The 25,230-nt window shown below is 45.9% G+C and overlaps 1 protein-coding gene across 2 annotated transcripts in view; it reads right to left on the bottom strand.

Moving 5' to 3' along the window:
* The window catches only part of LOC141141028 (exportin-5-like), a 93,059-nt gene that overhangs the window by 47,255 nt on the left and 20,574 nt on the right, over window positions 1–25,230 (bottom strand). For both annotated transcript variants that reach the window (XR_012244032.1, XM_073628688.1), the window contains exons 4-16: window positions 20,510–20,647; window positions 20,201–20,383; window positions 20,050–20,076; window positions 19,322–19,507; window positions 19,000–19,076; window positions 7,780–7,882; window positions 7,612–7,695; window positions 7,391–7,516; window positions 3,635–3,725; window positions 3,092–3,220; window positions 2,838–2,953; window positions 975–1,130; window positions 433–468 (exon numbers count right to left, since the gene is read on the bottom strand). Coding sequence is in view for 1 of the 2 variants with exons in the window: in XM_073628688.1 (XP_073484789.1) it covers window positions 433–468; window positions 975–1,130; window positions 2,838–2,953; window positions 3,092–3,220; window positions 3,635–3,725; window positions 7,391–7,516; window positions 7,612–7,695; window positions 7,780–7,882; window positions 19,000–19,076; window positions 19,322–19,507; window positions 20,050–20,076; window positions 20,201–20,383; window positions 20,510–20,647 (1,452 nt within the window). In the remaining variant the exon portion in view is untranslated. The remainder of the gene's footprint in view (window positions 1–432; window positions 469–974; window positions 1,131–2,837; window positions 2,954–3,091; window positions 3,221–3,634; window positions 3,726–7,390; window positions 7,517–7,611; window positions 7,696–7,779; window positions 7,883–18,999; window positions 19,077–19,321; window positions 19,508–20,049; window positions 20,077–20,200; window positions 20,384–20,509; window positions 20,648–25,230) is intronic.

The raw sequence follows: 25,230 nt of genomic DNA, 5'->3' as shown, positions 1-25,230 counted from the left end.
AATTAGTTTTTTTTCAAAATTTTTGGTCTTTTTTTATTTATAGCGCAAGAAAAAAAAAACCCAGAGGTGATCAAATACCACCAAAAGAAATCTCTATTTGTATGAAAAAAAGGACAAAAAACTCATTTGCGTACAGTATTACATGACCGAGTAATTGTTATTCAAAGTGTGAGAGCGCTGAAAGCTGAAAATTGGTCTGGTCAGGAGGGGGTTTAAGTGCCCAGTTGTCAAGGGAGTAGCAGTATTTTTATAGCAAATAATAATAATATCTGGCAATGCAGACAGGATCCTAATGTTTCTCGTGAAGTTTGAATTTTAATAAGAGATCCATAAATCTGACCCATAAAAAAAATATGACCTGTTCATCTCTATCTGCAGACTGTATATAACATCAGAGCACAATATAAATCAGAATTTTAAAATGATTATTACCTTATTATTCGGCTGAAAGGTGACGGCAGAGAAAAGCTGTGAACATGAGAGAGGACGGGGTTAATCACAAGAATTTTAAAAAGAAATCCTTCCATTGATGAAGTTTAATCTGCTTATATGTGTGTGTATTATGAATACAGAGGATGCGGGTGAATGATATTAATTTGTAGCACAGAAGCAAAGTGCCATATAAACTTCCAGCTAGTCTGACTCTAGAGAGCTCCACCTTCTGCCTGCACCTGGGAAATATGAAATGCACACACATTTTAAAAGAAACCTGACATAAGAAAAACAGATTGCGAAAATGCAATTTGCCTGGCTGTCATATTAATACAACAGCTTCAATCACTTGAGTCTGAAAAAGGAATACAGATAAAGAGTTAGAACTTTATCCCAGCTTATATTTGCTGCACTCTGGTTCCAGGACTATGCAGCCAGGCAAACAGCATGGTGAAAATTAGCCAGGGCCTTGGGGGGGGGGGGGGGAGATGAATCGCAGTTCAGAAAAGGTGGGGAGAGTCATATGACAAGAATGCACTCACCTTGGTCAGAATGCTAGGGATGAGACTGTTCATATAGCGCACGAAGGGGAAGAGTGCGGAGAGGATGGTGAGGAGGCAGGACAGGATCAGGGGGTCCTTGGTCTCATAGCTGAGCACAATTTGGAGAAGCTCCACACCCTGACTGACAGGCAGATCCTGGGAGAAAAAAGAGGGAACAGAGGATAGAAAACAAAAAAAGTCAGAGCTTCAGCTTTTTTTGCTATTTACCTCCCCAGCCTCAGGGTCAGATTCCCTGGTGCACCCAATCCCGAGGGTCAGATTCCCTGGTGCACCCAATCCCGTGGGTCAGAATCCCTGGTGCACCCAATCCCAAAGGGCCAGCATTGCCCGCGCACCCAATCCCGGCATTGCCTGCGCACCCAAGCCCGAAGGGCCGGCATTGCCCGCGCACCCAAGCCCGAAGGGCCGGCATTGCCCGCGCACCCAAGCCCGAAGGGCCGGCATTGCATAGTTACATAGTTAGTAAGGTTGAATAAAGACACCAGTCCATCCAGTTCAACCTGAGTGAGTGTGCGTGTCTACAATTATCCCTATCCCTGTACATTGCATCTCATTAAGATGCTCATCTATTATATTATATTATTTTTTTTTTAATTTAAGGTACCCATATAGCACCGTCAATTTACACATACATCGCACACTCACATCGGTCCCTACCCTCAAGGAGCCCACAAAGTCCCCAACTCACATTCAAATACTAGGGCCAATTTTGGACAGAAGCCAATTAACCTACTAGCATGTCTTTGGCGTGAGGGAGGAAACCGGAGTACCCGGAGGAAACCCACGCAGGCACAGGGAGAACATGCAAACTCCAGGCAGGTAGTGTCGTGGTTGGGATTCCAACCAGCGACCCTTTTTACTGCTAGGTGAGAGTGCTATCCACTACACCACTGTGCCGCCCGAATTGCATTGCCCGCGCACCCAAGCCCGAAGGGCCGGCATTGCCCGCGCACCCAAGCCCGAAGGGCCGGCATTGCCCGCGCAACCAAGCCCGAAGGGCCGGCATTGCCCGCGCAACCAAGCCCGAAGGGCCGGCATTGCCCGCGCAACCAAGCCCGAAGGGGCAGCATTGCCCGCGCAACCAAGCCCGAAGGGGCAGCATTGCCCGCGCACTCTTTTCGTGGACGCGAGGACTCTTTTCGTGCTGCCCCCCCTGCAAAGTGCTGCCCTAGGCCTGGGCCTTGTCGGCCTAGGCCAGGATACAGTGTTTCCGCTACCGCACACAAAAGGCTTTTTTGAGCTCCATTCTCTGGGAGGTGGGCTAAGGAGAGACTCAGAAGTTGACTAGGGGGCATTAGAGTCTGCTACTCTCTGCAGAGCCTTGCATTAAGGCTAAAATATTTTGTTATCAGGCTGGCATGACGGTTTCGGAGTCTGTCTGCAGCCAGAAGGGCCACATGACGACAAAACTGCAATTACAGCTGTCTACAAGCATGTCCCACCTTCATCAACAGTTCTTTGGGGCGGCCAGCATACAGCTGGATCCATCACAGACCAATGCACATATTCGCCAGCACACCATGGATCATCAAATGTCGTCCGAAGCTTTTATTGCAGAAAGATCACATCACAAAAGGACTAAGTGCAATGTTTTGAGCCGCACAGGACCCCTTTCATCAGGCATGTGATGAGGAATGTATATGCTGGCGAATGTGATGATTCCAGCTTCCGGCTGGTAGTTGCTGCAGCACCCCGCGCAACCGTGGAGCCCATTTCCAGGAACGTGTGCGATGGGAATATTGACAATACAGTTGGATCCGACACTTCCAGAAGTGTCCGATTCCAACTAACTTCGCTGCACTCCTAAAGAAGAAATTTACAAAAAGCAACGAGTAATCTCACCTCTTTCTGGAGCCCTCGTACAAACTGGTGGATGACAAGATCGCAGATAAACGTCATGGTTTCCCACTGAGTGTATGAGGGTGACAATAGGGTGCACAGTCCTTCTCCAGCCTTGGCTGCAATACAAAAACACAAATGTCACCATCCACAGCTAGTGAGATGTAAGGGATCACAGAGTACATTGGATCCACACATGGCTCACACAGAGTGACCAGCAACAAGCACACCACACACCTCTGGTGTTTACTACTTACAGCTATTTGGTCCTGGGTCCAGTGGAGCGGAGAGCTGGAACTGAAGCCATTCGGCAGCCATGTTAAAGCTGGCGTGAGGATTCAAATTACACGCCAATCTGATCACATTCCCCACTTTCGATTTATAATCTGAGTCACAAAACAGGGAAAACTACAGCTAAATCCAACAAGGAGACAAGAAACTTTATGAACTATGGAAACCCCCCCCAAAACAACATCTCACTATCCCCAACCCACTCACTGACCAGCCACTATTCCCCCTCTACTAACTGGAGCAGAAAGAACAATTCATTTCCCCCACCCTTCCTCTACGGGGCAGAATGGATACCCACTATCCCCCCACTACCCCCACCCCTCCCTCTACAGTCCAGAGAAACAAAATCCCACTATTCCCACTCCTTCACCCTCTCTCTCCTAATAATGGGGGGAGGCCATCTCTATTGACAGGAGCAGAAAGGACACCCCGACTATCCTCTCTCCACTGGCGGGAGCAGAAAGGACACCCCACTAACTCAAAACAGAGTGGTAATATATTTCACTCACAGTTGAAGAAAGTAACAAAGTCCTCGTCACTACCAAAGTCGAGTCGGGAATATTCACAGCTGGGACTGTCATTCTTGGAAGGGAATCCCACCTGGAAAAGAGTGGAAATTGGGGGCTGTTCGAAAAACACACAAAAAGGAGGTTCCTCCTAACCTCCACAACTGAAACACACGGGAGGAACTGCTGAAAAACCGAAATGTGTATTGAGGACAATAGAATGCTATAATCTGACTTTGGGTTCTCCTGTGGTCCCAAGTCAGATTATAGCAGGCTATTGCATGGCTGAGAGCAGGCGACAGCTGCGCCCATCTGTCCCCATTTCCAAGCCCAGCACTCCAGTGAGCTTGTGAGGAGCAGAGATGAGTGGTGACTGACGGTCACTGCTCTCCGCTTTGAGCGGACTGATTGCTGAGCGATCGGCAGTCATGTGATACAGCTTTCTGCCCGTACCTTCATAAAGGGCAGGCAGTTACGGAAGTCCAGGAAGATCAACAGCACCCTCGCAGTTCACTAAAAACTACAAGCTGCTGCAATGGCAGACGGCACTTGCAGTCTAATGACGCGGACGCGTGGGTGGAGCCTTGCACGGCTGCACAGCATTTGAATTGCAACAATGGGTGCAGGGAGAGGATCCCCCACCCGCTGTCATAATGGGGGATTAGGTTGGGGTGACGTCAGGTGCTTTAGTAACATGTTACACCCTGAATATGGGGAGTAATATGTAACATGTTGCTAAAAGGTGAACGTATCTATCACTTTACCACTTGCCGACCAGCCGCCGCAGCAGGTTGGCTCGGCTGCACGAATCGTCGTCATTGTACGTCGGGCGCGTACACGGCGATCTGTGGGCACGCGCCCATTCGCTAGCGGGGGGAGCCAACCAGTGGGTCCGGCGGACTCTATGTCAGCTGGCCACCCGCGATCGCTCCAGAGACCGGCAGAACGGGGATCTGCCAGTGTAAACAAACAGATAACTGTTCTGTCAGTGGAGTAGAGTGAGATTGTCTGTTCTAAGTGATTAGGAACAGCGACCTCTCTCCTCCTCCAGTCAGCCCAGCCCCTATACAGTTAGAAACACCTCCCAGAAACACATTTAACCCCTTGATCACCACTAGTGTTAACCCCTTTCCTGCCCATGTCATTTATACAGTAATCAGTGGCTATTGCTTTTTTTTTCTCTGTTCGCTGTATAAATGGAAAAAAAAAAATGCCACAAGTCTATCCCCTATTTTGTAGACGCAATAACTTTTGCGCAAATCAATATACGCCAATTGGGATTTTTTTTACCAAAAATATGTAGAAGAATACATTGGCCTAAACTGATGAAGAAATTTGTTTTTTTACATTTTTTTTTTGGATATTATAGCAAAAAGTAAAATTTTTTTTTTTCCCCAAAATCGTTGCTTTTTTTGTTTATAGCGCAAAAAATAAAAACCACAGAGGTTATCAAATACCACCAAAAGAAAGCTCTATTTGTGAGAAAAAAAGGACGTCAATTTCGTTTGGGTACAACATCGCACGACCGTGCAATTGTCAGTTAAAGCGACGCAGTGCCGTATAGCAAAAAATGGCCTGGTCAGGAAGGGGGTAAATCCCTCCAGGGCTGAAGTGGTTAAAGATTAGGCTCCCTTCATACAAAAGAATAAAAAAAAAAAAAAAAACCCACCAGTGACATACATATGCAACTATAGCAAACAGAATATTGGCATTAAAAAAGGGACTCCAGAGATAAAGCGATAATTCTCCCGCTCTACAAGGCTCTGGTCCGGCCGCACCTGGAGTATGCTGTTCAGTTCTGGGCACCAGTCCTCAGGAAGGATGTACTGGAAATGGAGCGAGTACAAAGAAGGGCAACAAAGCTAATAAAGGGTCTGGAGGATATTAGTTATAAGGAAAGGTTGGAAGCACTGAACTTATTCTCTCTGGAGAAGAGACGCTTGAGAGAGGATATGATTTCAATTTACAAATACTGTACTGGTGACCCCATAATAGGGATAAAACTTTTTTGCGGAAGGGAGTTTAACAAGACACAGGGCCACTCATTAAAATTAGAAGAAAAGAGGTTTAACCTTAAACTACGTAGAGGGTTCTTTACTGTAAGAGCGGCAAGGATGTGGAATTCCCTTCCACAGGCGGTGGTCTCAGCAGGGGGGCATCGATAGTTTAACCACTTCAATACAGGGCACTTATACACCTTCCTGCCCAGACCAATTTTCAGCTTTCAGCGCTGCCGCACTTGACAATTACGCGGTCATGCTACACTGTACCCAAACTAAATTTTTATCATTTTCTTCCCACAAATAGAGCTTTCTTTTTGTGGTATTTGATCACCTCTGGGATTTTTATTGTCTGCTAAACAAATATAAAAAGACCGAAAATTTTGAAAAAAAAAAAAAAAAAATTTTTATTTGTTTGTTACAAAACTTTGTAAATACCGTATTTATCGACGTATAACACGCACTTTTTTCCCCTTAAAATCAGGGGGAAATCGTGGGTGCGTGTTATATGCCGATCCCCGCTGTCTGTGAGGGCAAGAGGAATGCCGCCGACATTGACCGAGCCGAGTGTACTGTGTAGTCGGCTAGGTTCGGCTCCGCTCGCATTCACGCCCAGTCCCGCCATTGGACCGGCATTGTGTCCATCATAGGAGTCGGGCCAAGGGGCGGGACGGGGGCGTGACTGCGAGCGGAGCCGAGTAGCCGAGTGCACTCGGCTCGGTCTATGTGGGCAGCACCCTCAGAGACAGCGGGGACAAGCCGAGAGGAGCCGAATATCTCGGCGGCGCTAAATTTAAAAACCAAACATGCTGCAATTTTGGGCAAGGCTGCAGATGGACACTGGGGAAGGCTGCAGATGGACACTGTGGAAGGCTGCATTGATGGGCATTTAAAATGCAAGTTTATTTCCTTAAACTTCCCTCCTAAACTTGGACTGCGTTTTATACGCCGGCGCGTGTTATACACCGATAAATACGGTAAGTACGTTTTCTCCTTCACTGATGAGCACTGATAAAGCGGCATTGATGGGCACCAATGAGGTGGCACTGATGGGGCACTCATAGGCGGCACGTATGGGCACTCATAGGCGTCACGGATGTACGGTTATGTATGGTACTGATGGATGCCAATCAGTGCCAAACAATAATGCCTGCCAATCAGTGATGCCCATTGTGGGCACTGATTAGCATCCATCGTGGGCACTGACTGGCATCCATTGTGGTCTAGGGTGGCATACCTTGTGGCGACATCCCTGGTGGTCCTAGTGGCGTCCCTGGTGGACCAGTGTGGGCATCCTCGGGGGGGGGGGGGGGGACGCGACAGACAGACAGACGCGAGTGAGGAAAAGCCGATCACAGCCTCTTCCTGTTTACATTGTGATCAGCCGTGATTGGACACAGCTGATCACGTGGTAAAAAGTCTCAGTCAGAAACTCTTTACCAAGATCGTAGTTGCGGTGTGTCACACCGCAACAACGATCGCCACGCGCCCCCGGGGGCGTGCAGCGGCTTAATATCCTGAGGACATCATACGACGCCCAGTCAGGGTATTGAAACCACTTTGCCGCCGTCATTTTGCTATATGGCGGGCGGCAAGTGGTAAAAAAAACTATTAGATAAGCACCTGAACGACCGCAACATACAGGGATATACAATGTAATACTGACATATAATCACACACATAGGTTGGACTTGATGGACCTCACCCACTATGCAACTATACAGATTTTAGAGGAAGAAAGTTGCTGTCCAGAGCTCACCCTGGCTGCGTTGCTCATAGAAACTCGCAGGAATTCTGGGACAATGGCCTTGAGAGCGTGGTCCTTCGATAATATATCGTGTCTGAAGAGACAAACCCACGTCGTTATGGCGATAGATTTCAGAAACTAAAATAAATAAATAAAATAAAAAATTACCACCAAAGCCTTTCCAAATTGTGCGCAGTTGAGAGACATTTGGCTAGAGAGCGGCTATTGCTCACCTGGCTGGGATGCGCAGTGAAATCCAGTAAAAATTTCAGGTATTTGTCGAAAGTCATCGGGATCTCAATCATATTCTCAGGAGACTGGGAGGAAAGAAGAGGAGGTGGAGGATTAGGAGGATCTGGGTTCAATAAGTGAAAAGTCAAAGATAAATGTGCAATTCTTACCGGCATCAGGGCGCACAGCAGAGAGCCCAGTGCGGACACCACTTGACAAAGCCTCTTCAGGAAAACGTAGCGCTTCTCCTGTAAGCCTTCCCCGTGGGCCTTCCTGGCGAGGAGACAGGGAAGGAAACATGTCAGAACAGGAAGGGGTGTGGCCTATATATGCATTTTGGGGGACAATTGGGATTGAGACTTTGGATTTACTTTATTCTGCTTATATTTTGCCTTAAAGTGGTTGTATACCCCAATTTGTCATTTTTACCTACAGGTAAGGCTATAATAAGGCTTACCTGTATGTAAAATTAATATCTCCTAAACCTGTACGGTTTAGGAGATATTCCCTTTGTCAGCGGCGCACACACTCTGAATGCCCGGCAGACGCTGCCGGACCTTGGCGGGAGTGACGTCATCGCGGCTCCAGCCACTCACAGCATCGGAGACGGAAACCCAGAATAAACGCAGAGGGCAAGATGTCAGCTCCCTTGGCGCGGACAAGGCTGCGATACGGGGGCTTCGATTTAAGGTAAGCATTTCATAATAGCGGGACTGCGACACTGCGGCGGACAAATCTGACACTAAGTGACACTTTTTGGGGACCAGTGCAAAAAAAAAAAAAATGCACGGTCACTGTTTAAATGACACTGGCAGGGAAAGGGTTAACATCAGGGCCAAACAAAGGGTTAAATGTGTCCCTAGGGAGTGCTTTCTAACTGTGGGGGAGGTGCTTTGACTAAAGGAAAACATATCTGTGTTTCTGCTTAGCAGAAACATAGATCTCCATTTTCCTCTCTTCGAACGATCGCCGAGTTCCCGGCGAACATTGGGGTGGATTTACTAAAACTGGAGACAGCCAAATCTGGTGCAGCTGTGCATGGTAGCCAATCAGCTTCTAACTTCAGCTTGTTTAATGAAGTGCTGACAAAACAACCTGGATGCTGATTGGTTTCTAGGCAGAGCTGCACCAGATATTGCACTCTCCAGTTTTAGTAAATCAACCCCTATTGTGTCCGCCGGACGAGTCGAAGATGATCACATACAGCAGGGGTCGGGAACCTTTTTGGCTGAGAGAGCCATGAACGCCACATATTTTAAAATGTAATTCCGTGAGAGCCATACAATATGTTTAAAACTAAATACAAGTAAATGTGTGCATTTTATGCCTTATATGCAAGTTATTGTCATAAAAAGTGTTTGGGGACCTGGGTACTGCCCCAGGGGACACGTATCAATGCAAAAAGAAGTTTTAAAAACGGATGTTTTTTCAGGGGCAGTGATTATAATAATGCTTAAAGTGAAACAATAAAAGTGTAATATTCCTTTAACCGCTTGCCGACCGCCTCACGCAGATATACTGCGGCAGAAGGGCTCGTACAGGCAAAACCACGTATCTGTAGGTTGCCCTTTAAGAGGCGGTCAGCGGGCGCCCGCGGCAAGCTCCGTGAGTCGGGTCGCGGGTCCCGCGGACTCGATCGCCGCGGGGATACCCGCGATCGCCTCACGGGGAGGAAGAACGGGGAGATGCTGATGTAAACAGCATCTTCCCGTTCTGCCTAGTGACAGTGTCACTCAATCTGTGCTCCCTGTCATCGGAGCAGAGATCAGCGACGTGTAACATGTAGCCACCACCCCCCCCCACAGTTAGAAACACGCCCCTAGGACACACTTAACCCCTACACTGCCATCTAGTGGTTAACCCCTTCACTACCAGTGTCATTTACACAGGAATCAGTGCATTTTTATAGCACTGATTGCTGTATAAATGACAATGGTCCCAAAAATGTGTCAAAAATGTCCGATGTGTCCGCCATAATGTCGCAGTCACAATAAAAAAAAAAAAAAAAAAAAAAAAAAAAAAAATCGCTGATCGCCGCCATTTAAAAAAAAAAAAATTTATTAACAAAAATGCCATAAAACTATCCCCTATTTTGCAAACGCTATAAAACTTTTGCGCAAACTGATAATCGCTTATTGCGATTTTTTTTTACCAAAAATATGTAGAAGAATAAGTATCGGCCTAAACTAAGGAAAAAAATTGTTTTTTTATATATATTTTTTGGGGATATTTATTATAGCAAAAAGTAAAAAATAAGGTGTTTTTTTTCAAAATTGTCGCTCTTTTTTTTGTTTATAGCGCAAAAAATAAAAACCGCAGAGGCGATCAAATACCACCAAAAGAAAGCTCTATTTGTGGGGAAAAAAACCCGTCAATTTTGTTTTGGAGCCATGTCGCATGACCGCGCAATTGTCAGTTAAAGCGACGCAGTGCCGAATCACAAAAAGTGCTCTGGTCAGGAAGGGGGTAAATTCTTCCGGGGCTGAAGTGGTTAAATTTTGTACCGGGGGGGAGTCTATGGTATGCTTGTAAAGTGGCGCATGTTTCCCGTGTTTAGAACAGTGACAGCAAAATGACATTTCTAAAAGGAACAAAAGTCATGTAAAAATACTATCGCTAGCGCCGGCTATAATGAATCGTTGGGTCTGGCAATACACATAAAAGTTCATTGATAAAAACGGCATGGAATTTCCCCACAGGGGAACCCCAAACCAAAATTAAAAGAGAGAAAAAAAAAAGGCCCTTCAGGTCTGGTATGAATTTTAAGGGGAACCCCCCGCGCCAAATAAAAAAAAAAAAAAAATGGAGTTGGGTTCCCCCTAAAAATCCATACCAGACCCTTATCCGAGCACGCAACCTGGCAGGCCGCAGGAAAAGGGGGGGGGGGGGGGGACGAGAAAGTGCCCCCCCCTCCTGAACCGTACCAGGCCACATGCCCTCAACATTGGGAGGGTGCTTTGGGGTAGCCCCCAAAGCACCTTGTCCCCATGTTGATGGGGAGAGGGGCCTCATCCCCACAACCCTTGCCCGATGGTTGTGGGGGTCTGCGGGCGGGGGGCTTATCGGAATCTGGAAGCCCCCTTTACCAAGGGGACCCCCCAGATCCCGCCCCCCCCGTGTGAATTGGTAATGGGGTACAAATGTACCCCTTCCATTTCACAAAAAAAAGTGTCAAAAAGGTTAAAAAACACAAGAGACAGTTTTTGACAAGTCCTTTATTTCTTCTTCTTCTATTGTTCTTCATCTTCTTCTTCCTCCTCCTCTTCTCGTTCCGCATCTTCCTCCGGCTTCTTCTCCGCTCCGTCCGCACGATCCGCCTCAGTGGGAGTCTTTCGCTGTGTCTGACGCTTCGGTTCTTCTGACGCTTCTTTTATAACGGAGTTTACGTAACTGGGTGACCCCGCCCCCCCTCTGACAACACGGGGAAAGCCACAGGGAAGCCCCCCCTTATACAAGAAGTGTCAGAAGAACTGAAGCATCAAACAGCGGAAGACTCCCACTGAGGCGGATCGTGCTGACGGAGCAGAGAAGAAGCCGGAGGAAGATGCGGGACGAGAAGAGCGGAGGAAGAAGAAAGAGAAGAAGAAGATTGAGGAAGAAAAAGAACACCGAAGGAAGACCAGAAGAAAGAAGAAGAAATTAATAAAGGACTTGTCAAAAACCGTCTCTTGTGTTTAACCTTTTTTGACACTTTTTTTTGTGAAATGGTAGGGGGTACATTTCACACAGGGTTGGAGCCCGGACCTGGGGGTCCCCTTGTTAAAGGGGGCTTCCAGATTCCGATAAGCCGCTCGCTCGCAGACCCCCACAACCACTGGGCAAGGGTTGTGGGGATGAGGCCCTTCTCCCCATCAACATGGGGACAAGGTGCTTTGGGGGGCTACCCCAAAGCACCCTCCCAATGTTGATGGCATGTGGCCTGGTACGGTTCAGGAGGGGGGGCGCTCTCTTGTCCCCCCTCTTTTTCTGCGGCCTTCCAGGTTGCGTGCTCAGATAACGGTCTGGTATGTATTTTGAGGGGGACCCCCGCACCATTTTTTTTTTTTTTTTTAATTATGGCGCGGGGTTGCCCTGTGGGGAAATTCCATGTCGTTTTTATCAATGAACTTTTATGTGTATTGCCGGACTGACAATTCATTATAGCCGGCGCTAGCGATAGTAGACAAGTAAACAAGGTTTTATTGAATAATTGGTGCATACATAAAATGGTTACGTTAGCATGTTGACATTGTAACATTATAACTTGAATAAAAATGACATTAAGTACAAACATATCTGACATGTAATGATATTCAAGGTATATATATATATATATATATATATATATTTGGCTTGTATAGACTCTCAATCCATACTCATCTCTATTAAATCACTCTGTGATCATATGATTACATTAGACACAGGTAGAAGATTCTTGAAGCCATCTATCCCAGATCTTGTTGTACTTGGCTGGGCAACCTCTGTTAATATATATACATTTTTTGTACGGTAATGTATTATTTATCTCCACCTTCCATTCCACTACTTTAGGAAACTCCTGCCTCATCCATTTTTTGGCTATAACCTTTCTTGCTGCAAAGAGTGTTTCATATAGAAAAGTTTTTGTATATTTGTCAGTTGTGTCTGGAACTATACCCAGGAGGCACTGTTTAGGGTCCAGAGCTAGAGGTAAGCCCATTGTGTCGTGTAAAAATGCCACAATTTGTTCCCAGAAGCCTTTTATCTTAGGGCATGTCCAGAGTAAATGGAAAAAAAAAGTGCCCGTCTCTCTCCCACACATCTGACATGTGGTGGTTTGTGTACGCTTATATCTTGCCACTCTGAGGGGTGTAAGATATACCCTGTGGAGAATGTAGAGCTGCGTCAATCGATCTGAGAGTTTAGGAGATACAGTTTTGCAGGCCTCCAATACTTTCCCCCACTCCTCGTCCTCCACCGGTCCCACCTCTCTCTCCCCCATCTCGGTTTAAGGTCATATGCTATTTTAGTAGCTACAGGGGTTAAAAGCAAGTTATAAAAAGCTGAGATCAATTTATGAGAGTCTGTGCTCCTAATTATAGCTATAAGAACATTAGGTGCAAGGCTAGGGCAAGAGTCAGGGAATTGCGATTGAAGCGCATGACGGATTTGTAAGAATCTGAAGAACATCTGGTCCTGGATTGTAAATTCTTCTTTAAGTAGGTCAAAGGTTTTAAGCTGTCCATCTTTTAATATATGGTGTAGGTAAAATACTCCCTGTATGGACCATATAAATGTGTCATGTATTTTATTAAACTCCTGAAGATTTTTGTTATGCCATAACGGCATGTAGTCGTTAAACTGTGAAATGTCAAGTCTAGAAGCTGCTAAATTCCATATTTTCCTATAGTGGTATAGCATGGTGTGTCTTCTTTCTCCTAGTTCCATCCCACCCAAATCCGCTGCTATTGCGTATATCGGGTCTTTGGTGTACTGCGCCCACTTCGGACATAGGAGCGTGAGAAATCTCTCGGTCAGTTTTGTCTAGATGGAAAAGCTGGGACAGCTGTGCTGCGATGGAGTATAGGTTAAAATCGGGTAGAGCAGTGCCACCCAGATCAGTTGGATTTTTGAGGGCTTGCCATGCTAATTTGTGCCTATTATTACCCCACACAAAATGACTTTAGGAGGGACTCTAGAGATTTAAAATGTTTCAAGGGTAAGTAAACGGGGGTGTGCCATAAAACAAAGTATTTTGGGTAGTAGGATCATTTTGATTAAATTTATACGACCCCAGACTCCCAATGGTAATTTGGACCAGACCCGTATTTTATTTCTAACTATGGAAATGAGCGGATCTATATTTTAGGGACACATAGTCCGCAGGGGATCTGGTTATGTGGATCCCCAAATATTTAATAACATCTACTCTCTGAAGCGGGAGCCTGGTTTGGGATTCTGGGGGTGGGAAGCTATCAATTGGTAGAATTTGGGATTTGTCCCAATTAATTTTCAGTCCTGAAAATATTCCGAATTGTTCTATCGTGCGGAGTGAATTGCATAATGATGGGCCCGAGTCTGCCAGGTATAATAGCGTGTCATCTGCATACATGCTAATTTTTTCAATCAGAGAGCCCATTCCAAGTCTCTTAATCTCTGGGTTTGCTCGAATGGATATTGCCAGGGCATACAGCAATGGGGATAGGGGGCAGCCCTGTCTCGTGCCTCTACTGAGGTCAAACAACTGAGACGACCACCCATTAGCCACCACTCTGGCCCTAGGTGCCTGGTATAATAGTTGGACCCATTTAATAAATTTTGGGCCAAATCCATAGCCCTCCAAGCATCTCCAGAGATACCTCCACTCAACCGAGTCGAAGGCTTTCGCTGTGTCTAAGGTCACAACAACCCGTGAACCAACTTCCTCACGTGTAGCCTACCAACTTCCTCACGTGTAGCCTGTAAGTTAATGTATAGTTTCCGAAGGTTAAACGAGGTGTTGCATCCAGGCATGAAACCAGCCTGATCTGCGTGTATTAATGTTAATATTACCTGATTGAGCCTGATAGATAGTACTTTGGCTAGTATTTTGATATCGACCTGTAGGAGTGATATTGGACGATAGGATTCTGGGAATCCCAGATCTTTTCCGGGTTTAGGGATGAGGACTATTGTGGCCTCTGTCACAGATGGGGGTAGAGTCCCAGTTTCAAAGAGATGATTATATAATTTTAATAGTTTAGGGGTTAGTATTTCACTGAATTGGGAATAGAACTCAATTAGGAGTCCATCCGAACCGGGAGATTTGGACCTAGCAAAGCTAGCTATAGCAGTTGATATTTCGTCTATAGTAAGTGGTGCTTCTAGTAATTCTATCTGTTCTTCTGTTAGCTGTGGGAAAACCACCTTTTCAAGAAAAAGAGACAGAGTGGGTCTCGGTGGGGGCTGTCGTTGTGTACAAGTCAGCAAAGAAATCCCTAAACATTGAGGTTACTGTAGGTGGGTCTGTGACTTTTTGTCCTCCGGGACCATGTAATGCGATAACCACCGGGGGTCTATCCTCGCTATGTACCAAGTATGCCAACAATTTGCCTGCCTTTTCCCCATGTTCAAACATTTTCTGTTTGGAGAAGATCATTTTTTGTCTGGCTTTCTGGTACTGTAGCTGGTTAACCGCTCTAGTCTGTAGTTTAAGTTGATCTGCATTTACGGATGTCGGGGTGTTGGCATACACTCTTTCAGCAGAGGACAAGTCCTCCAGCGCCTTACCGAGGGCACCGGCACAGGAAGAGTCCATCTTGATTTTATTAATAGCAGTTATCAATGTATGCCTATAGCGAATAACTTGAAAGAATCCCATACTGCGGATGGTGATGGTGACTCATCATTTTCCACAAAGTACATTCTCCATTTATCTATAAGCTCGCCATCTTCTGGTAGAAGAGAGAGCCAAAATGGGTTTAGACGCCATGTTCGTGGCGGCTTTGCTACTGGAATACTTAATGTAATCCAATAAGGACTATGGTCCGAAAGTATTCTAGGGCAAAACATTGCCTCCGATAGTCTTGGAGTCAACCTGCAGGAGATAAGTATAAAATCTATACGGGACATGGAACCATGAGAGGACGAGAAGCATGAATATGACCTGGCCTGTGGGAACTTGTATCGCCATGTATCTATTAAATGGAAGGCAGAGATAAGTTTAGAGAATTTAGTTTCAGTGAGAGTATTATGAGCCGTTGAAACCGGTTGTAGCCTGTCTAGAGTCGGGTTTAAAGTGACATTGAAGTCTCCTAGCCAGACCGCTGCTATATTTGAATGACGGGTCATGAATGATATACCCTCCTTGACTATGGAAACATTAAATGGAGGTGGTATATAAAAAGCCATTATGAGCAAAGGTTCTCCATATACTTTAGCATGGATAAAGACATAACGACCTTGCGGGTCAGTGGTTAACTCACACAATTCAAAATGTACCGATTTGGCTATTAATACAGAAACTCCCTTGGAATGGGACGTGTGGGTAGAATGATAGGCCCACCCAACCCATGGCCTGCGGAGCGCCATCTGAACACTTCCCTCAATATGTGTTTCCACTAGTGCTACTATATCAGCATGTTGCTTCTTCAGGAATGTGAAGACTGCCGTGCGCTTAAACTTCTCACGCAGGCCCCTCACATTCCATGTAAGAAACTTCAAAGATGCCATGGGCAAAACTTTTTAATCATTAATAAAGCATTTATATAAAACAATTTGCGCTCTATGCATAAGGCACACAGGTTTCTAATTTTCAGACATAGCTGCCTCAATCGCGTATCACACGACACATATGTACGTTTCCATAGATCTGGCACATGTAACGTTACCTGTTTTCTATAATAAGTATGCACACTCAAGTTTAATCGAACTATAAACATTTGAACCCCCACCCCCCACCCTGCCCTACACTGACCCAAACTTGTGCGGGCATAATCCCTTAACTGGTTGTGAGCTGGGAAACATTCTAACTTCTTGATGGTCAATGGAATGTAGAACAATTGGTTAAGTCTCCGGATACTAAATAGAATGAGTGGTATCAGCCATATCACTTGCAAAAAGTGCGGTATGGTCTCCCGATCCTCTTGTTTCCATTTGACTGCAACGACTAAGTTCCGGAGAAGGTTCCAATGTTCACGGTGCTGCTTCCCAGAACTGTGTGGGGTAAAGTCTCGCTGCACGATGCATGTTGGCTGTAGGACTTTTTTTCTCTCTCCGGAGCCCCAGAGGGTAATTTGACTCTTGTACTGTGGGTAACCAGGATTTGTGCTTTGAACTTGCGCTGGTTAGGAACAGTTCTTGGTCGTAACCACGTAATTAGTGGGACTTAATCAGCTTGTTGAGGATTAGCTTGTCATTCCAACTAAGAGATCACCTCCTCTGGATCCTCGAAGAAGACCGCACGACCTTCATGCTCTACCCTAAGACGGGCTGGGAAGAGCATGGAGTACTTGTACTGCAGATTCCTTAGCTTACGTTTGGCCTCCGTAAAGCTCTGACGACGACGTTGCACCTCTGCCGAGAAATCTGGGAAAATGGCCACTTTAACGTTCCCTACTGGGATATTGCCTTTCTCCCTTGCCATTCTTAAAGCAGTATCCCAATCCTTATAGTTAAGGAGTTTAGCTATGAACGTGCGAGGAGGAGCTCCCTGCGGGGGGGGGGGGGGGGGGGGGGGTCCTTGCTGGCATGCGATGTGCCCGCTCCACCGCAAACATAGGGGAGAAGGCTTCTCTTCCATAAGCAGTGATCAGGAGTTGTTCCAAAAATGTGGTAGTGTCCTTACCCTCAGACCCCTCTGGCAGGCCTATCAGGCGTATATTACATCTTCTCAGCCTATTCTCCATATCATCTTGCTTTATAACGAGTTGTTGTATTTGCCTTTTTACGCGGTCTGAGGATGTTTGTAAGGGTGGAATAGCATCCTCCACCTCGCCCAGTCTGGTCTCAGTTTCTTTCACTCTTTCTCTGAGCTTTTGAAAGTCCTGTCTGATAAGGGAAATATCCATCTTGACTTCCTCGATTTGTGCTGTGAGAGAAGTTCTACAAAAGGTGATTGCTTCAAGGAGTTTGTCGGTGTCACCCGCAGTTCGTTCCCCCCCCCCCAGCCTTCTCAGTGGTTCCATCTTCCTCCATGTCCTCCTTTTCTTGTCGGCAGTACTGATCAAGTTTTGCTGCCGCTGCTTTTTGTGCTTTGGTTGGTGACATACTGTGAAGGTCCTGGGTGACACCCAAATAGCCCCCAAGCTTAAGTTAGTGACCTGACTTGCCTGCTGGTCAGAGGAAAGTGCTGTCTAGGGTCTTTTAGTCACCAAAGTGCCCGGGGACAGGAGCTGTTCTTACAGAGCAGGTGTGTGAGGTGCCAGCCCACCTCCTGAGGTGCTGGCAATCTGAGGCTGTATCATGCAGGGTAAAAGGGCCCCAGTAGAGGCTGTTCAGAGGAGGACAACAGAGCCACAGCCCATGTACACAGTACAGGCAGGAGGAGCAGGTGTGCCAAAATGGCCGCCGAACACCACATGCAGGCCTAGGCCGCAATCTAGGCCGAGTATGAGCGTCGGTTTTCCCGGGTCACTGATGGCCAGGCGGGCTATAAATAGGAGGATTAGTGCAGTCCAGCTCCCCTGGAAGGTTGTCTAGCAGCTGGGTACCTGTGCTGTGTATCTGTCTCGAGGCAGGGCTGGAGTAGAGGAGGACCAAGATGGCCGCGGCCTCCGGTTGTAGGCCGAAGCCGCGGACTTGCCTAGTTTTGGCAGCCGCGCGGGAGATCGCCGCTCCGTTCGGGCCTCCGTGCGTCCAAACGCTCCAGAAGTCAGACCAAGGTGTCACAGGTGTCCCAGGGAGGTGATCCAGCCAGCAGGGCAGTACAAGCAGTCCAGGATTAATGGAGAAAAAGGAGTAATGGACGGAGCTCTGGGTACACACGTCCTACTCCATGCTGTGTCAGGCCACGCCCTAGCGATAGTAGTTTTACATGACTTTTTTTCCTTTATAAATGGCATTTCGCTGTCAGATTGTTCTAAACACGGTAAACATGCCCCCCTTTACAGGCATACTATATAGACACCCCCCCAGGTATGAAATTTAAAGGAATATTACACTTTTATTGTTTCACTTTAAGCATTATTAAAATCACTGCCCCCCGAAAAAACGTCCGTTTTTAAAACTTTTTTGCATTGATACATGTCCCCTGGGGCAGGACCCAGGTCCCCAAACACTTTTTATGACAATAACTTGCATATAAGCCTTTAAAATAAGCACTTTTGATTATGCATGTTCGTGTCCCATAGACTAACGGTGTTAGCTGTGAACTGAACCAGGGGGTGTTGGACCCATCCCTAAAGAGCTTTAGGAAATGAATGGATTGAAATACATGAGAATGTTTTATATTTTTAACGTTAATTTTTTTATTTGTCCGATTTGTCTGCGAGCCAGATGCAGCCATCAAAAGAGCCACAGGTTCCCGACCCCTGACGTACAGCAGGTACGTGATTTTGCGCTTAAGGGCCGCCCTGCCGCAGTACATGTATGTGGAGCATTCCTTAAGCGGTTAAATACCTAATTTTAGTGCTGGTTCACACTGATGCAGTGAAGGAAACTCCATGTAAAAATACACCGCATTCCTGTTTAAATCACTTGCGATTCTTTGCAGTGTGATCTGAGCCCATTCATTTTGTATGATGTAGTAGCGTAGTGTGTGTAGTAGTAGCGCAGAGTGTGTGTGTGTGTGTGTGTGTGGTAGTAGTGTAGTGTGTGTGTGTGTAGTAGTAGCGTGGTGTGTGTGTTTGTGTGTGTGTAGTAGTAGTAGCGTAGTGTGTGTGTGCGCGTGTGTGTGTGCGCGTGTGTGTAGTAGTGTAGTGTACAGTAGTAGTAGCGATTGAGCTGATACTCACTGGGCAGCGGTTATGATACAGTGTATGGGACTGTCTGCAAACAGGTTGAGAAGAGGTGCTCGGTCCTTCAACTTGCCCTGTGTAAAGAACACTCATTTTACTGTACAATTCTTTGTTCACAATAAATCAAAGCCAGGAGCTCCAACACAGGACAGTCACTGGAAATCTGGTAGATAATTTTCTAACTTTTACCTTTTCCCTGCAGGAAGTATAATATCCGGCACCCCTCAGACTCTTTTCATGATGTATGATGGAATATCTGCACTTACTGTAAAGGGATAGGTCGTATAGAGTCCATAGCGGGCATGGAACATCCTCTTACCTTCCTGCTGACAGCGATGAGCAGACACTCTGCTGCCTCCACCTGCAGATCCTCCTCAGCCAGCAGCAGGCACAACATCTGCAGAAACTTACAGTCCAGTGTAGTAAGATAACTGAATGACATCCAATCAATGTAACCTGCCAGCGTGTTCAGAGTCGCCAACGCCACCCGACATAGTCCCTGGCACTGAAACAACATTGGACACATAAGAACAGCAATGGGGGAGGGCAGCAATACAGAAAAAAAAAAAAAAAAAAGAGAAGGGGCAGGGCGATGAAAGGAGAGGGGGACAAGGGGCAAAGCAATGAAAAGAGGGGAAGGCAGGGCGCGAGAGAGAGAGAAAGAAAGAGAGGCGATGAAAAGAGAGGGGGCGGGGCGATGAAAAGAGAGGGGGCGCGAGGCGATGAAAAGAGAGGGGGGGCAAGGTGATGAAAAAAAGAGGGGGGGCGCAAGGCTAAGAAAAAAAAGGGGGGCGCAAGGCGATGAAAGGAGAGAGGGACAAGGGGCAGGGCAATAAAAGGAGAGGGGAAAAAAAAGGGAGGTGGGGAGGAAGGCGAGGGGGCAGTGAAGAGATGAGGGCCGGTGATAGAAGGAATGTAGGAGGGCAGGTGATAGAAGAGAGAGGGGCCAGAGGATGGAATGGAAGGGAGAAAAGGTAAACATCTGCATTAAGTGAATTGGCTTGGATGGGCACACAGGTGATGGTATCCTTTGCAGGCTGTCCTCACCTTGTCCTTCTGTGTGGGGTCTCTTTTCTGCAATAAACACACAGAACATGAGAGATGAGGAAGAAATCTCACATTTTTATCTGAAATGTTTAGTTTTCAGGTAAATCCTTCAATAAAAAAAATATGATATGTAAATTTCTAGCAAACATACCAGCTTCCGATAGTGGTGCACGCTGTTTGCCAGGATTCCCACCATGAAGGTGAAGAGCTTGTCCATGTTTTGTGTCATAGTAGTCTGGATGTACCTCCGCCGATGGGTCGGAAGAGTCTGAAAGGTCACCACGTCTTCTGCCAGTCGCAATAGGATGAACATGACCAGCTCTTTTTGCACTTCCTGCAGAAATAAGACGGGGGTGTCACACACACAAAGGTCCATGCTTTCCAACCCGTCTTCCAATGGACAGAACTATGAGCATGTTAGGTATACAGAAGGGACTGAAGACACATTTAGGCTCTTTACCCCATTCTTGGTGAGAGTGTCCAGCTCGTTCATCATGTTCGGCCAGTGCTGAGGCCATTCCCACTTTATGATCTCCACCACAATCCTGGCCAACACACCCTTGATGTGGCCGCCTTCTTCCAGGATGGGGCGAATGCTCTGCAGATGATATAAAGTGTCAAGCTCAGACTGAAACTGCTTTACTCGATACAAGTAAGGACTCTGTGCAGGCCAGTCAAGTTCCTCCACCCCAAACTCGCTCATCCATGTCTTTATGTGCAGTCATGTTCGAACAGGAAGGGGCCATTCCCAAACTGTTCCCACAAAGTTGCGAGCATGAAATTGTCCAAAATGTCTTGGTATGCTGACCCCTTAAAGTGGTTGTAAAGGTAAATTTTTTTTTTTTTTAAAATAACAAACATGTTATACTTACCTTCACTGTGCAGCTCGTTCTGCACAGAGTGGCCCCGAACCTGGTCTTCTGGGGTCCCTCGGCGGCTGTTTCAGCTCCTCCCCGCAAGCATTTACCACCTTAATGCGAGCTCCCTCGCATGGTGGTGAGTGCTTGCGGGCGCGCTCCCGTGATACAGCCGGCGGCTATAGCCGCTCGCTGTATCACTCGGCCCCGCCCCCCGGCGCGCCGCGTCATCGGATGTGATTGACAGCAGCGCGAGCCAATGGCTGCGCTGCTTTCAATCCATCCACTGCAGCCAATCAGCGACCAGGCTAAGCTGCAATGGAGATGACGAGAACGAGCAGTGAAGATTCGAGGCGTCAGGTAAGTAAAACGGGGGGGGCTGGGGGCGGCGGTATTGTCAAAAGTTTTTTCACCTTAATGCATAGAATGCATTAAGGTGAAAACATTTTTACCTTTACAACCCCTTTAAGAGTTCCCTTCACTAGAACTAAGGGGCCAAGCCCAACCCCTGAAAAACAACCCCCACATCATAATCCCCCCTCCACCAAGTGATTTGAACCAGTGCACAAAGCAAGGTCCATAAAGACATGGATAAGTGCGTATTGGGGTGGAGGAACTTGACCGTCCTGCACAGAGTCCTGACCTCAACCTGATAGAACACCGTTGGGAAGAATTAAAGCGGAGACTGCAAACCAGGCCTTCTCGTCCAACATCAGTGCCTGACCTCACAAATGCTCTTCTGGAAGAATGGTAAAACATTCCCATAGACACACTCCTAAACCTTGTGGACAGCCTTTCCCAGAAGAGTTGAAGCTGTTAAAGCTGCAAAGGGTGGGCCAACTCAATATTGAATATATAAAACCTTGTGAGCTGCTATGCAAATTCAGAAAAGCTCCCTGTACTACCCACAACTTCCTAAACATGTGAATGAACAAGATATATCTAAATAAGTGCAGCGCTGAATAAAACATAAGTGTATACAAATAGGATATGAAGTGCACAATTATAAAATTAAAGTGCAATATGCAAAAATTCTCCACAAAGTGTTCTTATATGAATAAAGCAATAGGATTTGAAATAAAGATTGGAGACTGGAGTTCACGGGCAGCAATAAGGAGGCACTATATTAAAAGTTGATCAATGTGATCTGAGCTCATGGGCAGTGTATAAGGAGGAGGAATATTAGGAGCATTCCAGAGGATTGATTATTCTCAAAGCCTACAAGGTGAGGGCACAACTGGTGGAGGGAGCACAAGAATTTTGAGTGTGAGTGTGAGTGTGTGTGTGTGTGTGTGTGTGTGTATGTGTATGTGTATGTGTATGTGTATGTGTATGTGTATGTGTGTGTGTATGTGTGTGTGTATGTGTATGTGTATGTGTATGTGTATGTGTATGTGTATGTGTATGTGTATGTGTATGTGTATGTGTATGTGTATATATATATATATATATATATATATATATATATATATATATATATATATATATATATATATATATATATATATATATATATATATATATATATACATATACATATATATATATACATATACATACACACACACATACACACGGGTGGATGAGTGTGGATTGACTTTTTTCATTTTATTGTTTCCATTATTCACAAAATGGACTGGCACTTTGTCTTCACTACCGTTTGATTCATACAAGGACACTGTGGGGAAAAATGTGCACATTGCACTTTATTTCAAATCATATTGTATGACTCATAAGGACAATTTGTGGAGAATATTTGCATATTGCACTTTAATTTATAATTGTTTATACCAGGGGTAGGCAACCTTTTGAGCACAGTGTGCCGAAAAATGTTTTCAAAGAAATTGAGCGTGCCGATTTTCACACTCTCAATCACGAAAAGGATTTTTATAAAGTAAACCCTGTAAACTACTTTAGTAGTAGTGAGAAATTAACATCCTGCACTCTCATGCCTCAGATCAGCCCCAATTCATGCACCTTCACACCTCAGATCACTGTCCCCCGGCACATCTGCCCCACCACTGTAACCCCCCGGCACATCTGCCCCACCACTGTAACCCCCCGGCACATCTGCCCCACCACTGTAACCCCCCGGCACATCTGCCCCACCACTGTAACCCCCCGGCACATCTGCCCCACCACTGTACCACCCTGCTCTACTGTCCCACCACTGTAACCCCCGGCACATCTGCCCCACCACTGTACCACTTTGCTTTACTGTCCCACCACTGTAACCCCCGGCTCATCTGCCCCACCACTGTGTTGTGAGTGTGGTATGGAACCTTAATCAAGATCTCAGTGTTTATTTTTCAGTGCCTCCGACCTTACGGCAATTTTATGAACTTAGTTCAGAATGTCAGTGCATACCACAATCCTTTCCTGAGTTCTTTAATTTATGGGGTTTTCTTACCAAAGTATAAAATATCTCCCAACAAAATTATTAAGTAAATAAATTTGACTTTATTAATCAACAAGTATATTCATACAAATCTCATACAGAAACTAGATTTTCTGGTGATTGATACTTCACACATACACTATTAAAAACACCAAAATAGCAGTGAAACAAAAACGAATATAAATTACTCAGAGGAGTCCAAACTGGTCTGTTGGAAAAATATGTGCGGTAATTTACGCTTTATATTCAAGAACGCAATAGCCCTTGTCGCTCAGGGAAACAGTCCTTCGAATTTCTCCGGCCGGAAGGAATCCAAAGTATGTCTCACAAAGTCAACAGAACTATATTGCTAATTTGAAATATTTATTAACCCCTTCCCGCCGACCGTAAGCAGATATGCGTACTCGGCTTTCCGGGGTTATACCGGGATGATGCCCGCAGCTGCAGGCATCATCCCGGTATCGTTGTTTACAGCGGGCGATCGGCTACCCCTGTATAACAACCGATGCGGCTAAAAGCCGCTCGGCTGTTATACCGGAGGAGCGGGAGGGGACATCCCCCCCTCCCGCCGCTGTTACCGGGCCTCCCGTGCGATCGGGAGGCCCGGTGTCCGTTCGGCTACCTTCGGCGGCTGGGGGCGGACTGGAACGAAGCTGCGAGCGGCTTCGTTCCAGCCTTCTTGTTGTAAACGCGGAAGCGACGTCATGACGTCACTTCCCGTTTACTCGGCTGCCAATGGCGCCGAATTTAAAAAAGTACACAGTATTCAGAATCGCCGTTTTCGGCGATCTGAATACTTTGAAGTGTAAAGGAGGGATGGGGTGTCTTTTAGACCCCCCATCCCTCCATAAAGAGTACCTGTCACCACCTATTACTGTCACAAAAAATTTTTAAAGTGCCCCTGTCCCCGCGAACTCGCGCAGCAAAGAAAACGCATACGGAAGTCGCGCCCGCATATGTAAACGGTGTTCAAACCACACATGTGAGGTATCGCCGCGATCGTCAGAGCGAGAGCAATAATTCTAGCCCTAGACCTCCTCTGTAGCTCAAACCTGGTAACTGTAAAAAATTTTTAAAGTGTCACCTATGGAAATTCAAAAGGTACTGTAGTTCGTCGCCATTCCACGAGTGCGTGCAATTATAAAGGGTGACATGTTTGGTATCCATTTACTCGGCGTAACATCATCTTTCACATTATACAAAAAAATTGGGGTAACTTTACTGTTTGGACTTTTTAAAATTCATGAAAGTGTCACTTTTCCAAAAATTTGCGTTTAAAACACCGCTGCACAAATACCAGGTGATAAAAAATATTGCAACAATCGCCATTTTATTCTCTAGATTCTCTGCTAAAAAAATATATATATAATGTTTGGGGGTTCTAAGTAATTTTCTAGCAAAAAATACGGATTTTAACTTGTAAATACCAAATTTCAAAAATAGGCTTAGTCATGAAAGGGTTAAACCAACACAGCTTCAGAAATTATATGGAGCAATAAAAAAAAAACTCTCCCTGGGATCACAGAATTTAAAATTGATAGAAATATATTTGCCTGAATTCCCTAAAACACGGTTATAATAATGCACCTCTAGACAGTCAAAAAATGTCAATACCTAACCTATAAAATATAATCCCTACGATTATGAGAGAGAAGATGAAATAGAATTTGTATGATCTGCATCTTACCAATCAGCTGAAAAGGGGGAGATATCCGCCAATACCTAAGCACATCGAGTGGTTCCAGTCACAAGGTCCAGCAAGATGGGGAGTGGTCAAATATCAGCAGACTTGATATCTAGGAGTGCATCTGGTGTATGGGTCTGTGATCCTTTCCTTGGGGCCCCTCACAACCTTTATACCATTTTGGGACAATAAGCTCATAAAATTATCATGAGCTCAGCCCAGAAGGTTTGGCTCACTCTCCA

This window comes from Aquarana catesbeiana, linkage group LG04 (genome assembly GCF_042186555.1).
Source record: "Aquarana catesbeiana isolate 2022-GZ linkage group LG04, ASM4218655v1, whole genome shotgun sequence".
NCBI lineage: Eukaryota > Metazoa > Chordata > Amphibia > Anura > Ranidae > Aquarana > Aquarana catesbeiana.
The sequence above is the reverse complement of the archived record's forward strand: the minus strand, read 5'-3'. Positions and strand labels throughout refer to the sequence as shown.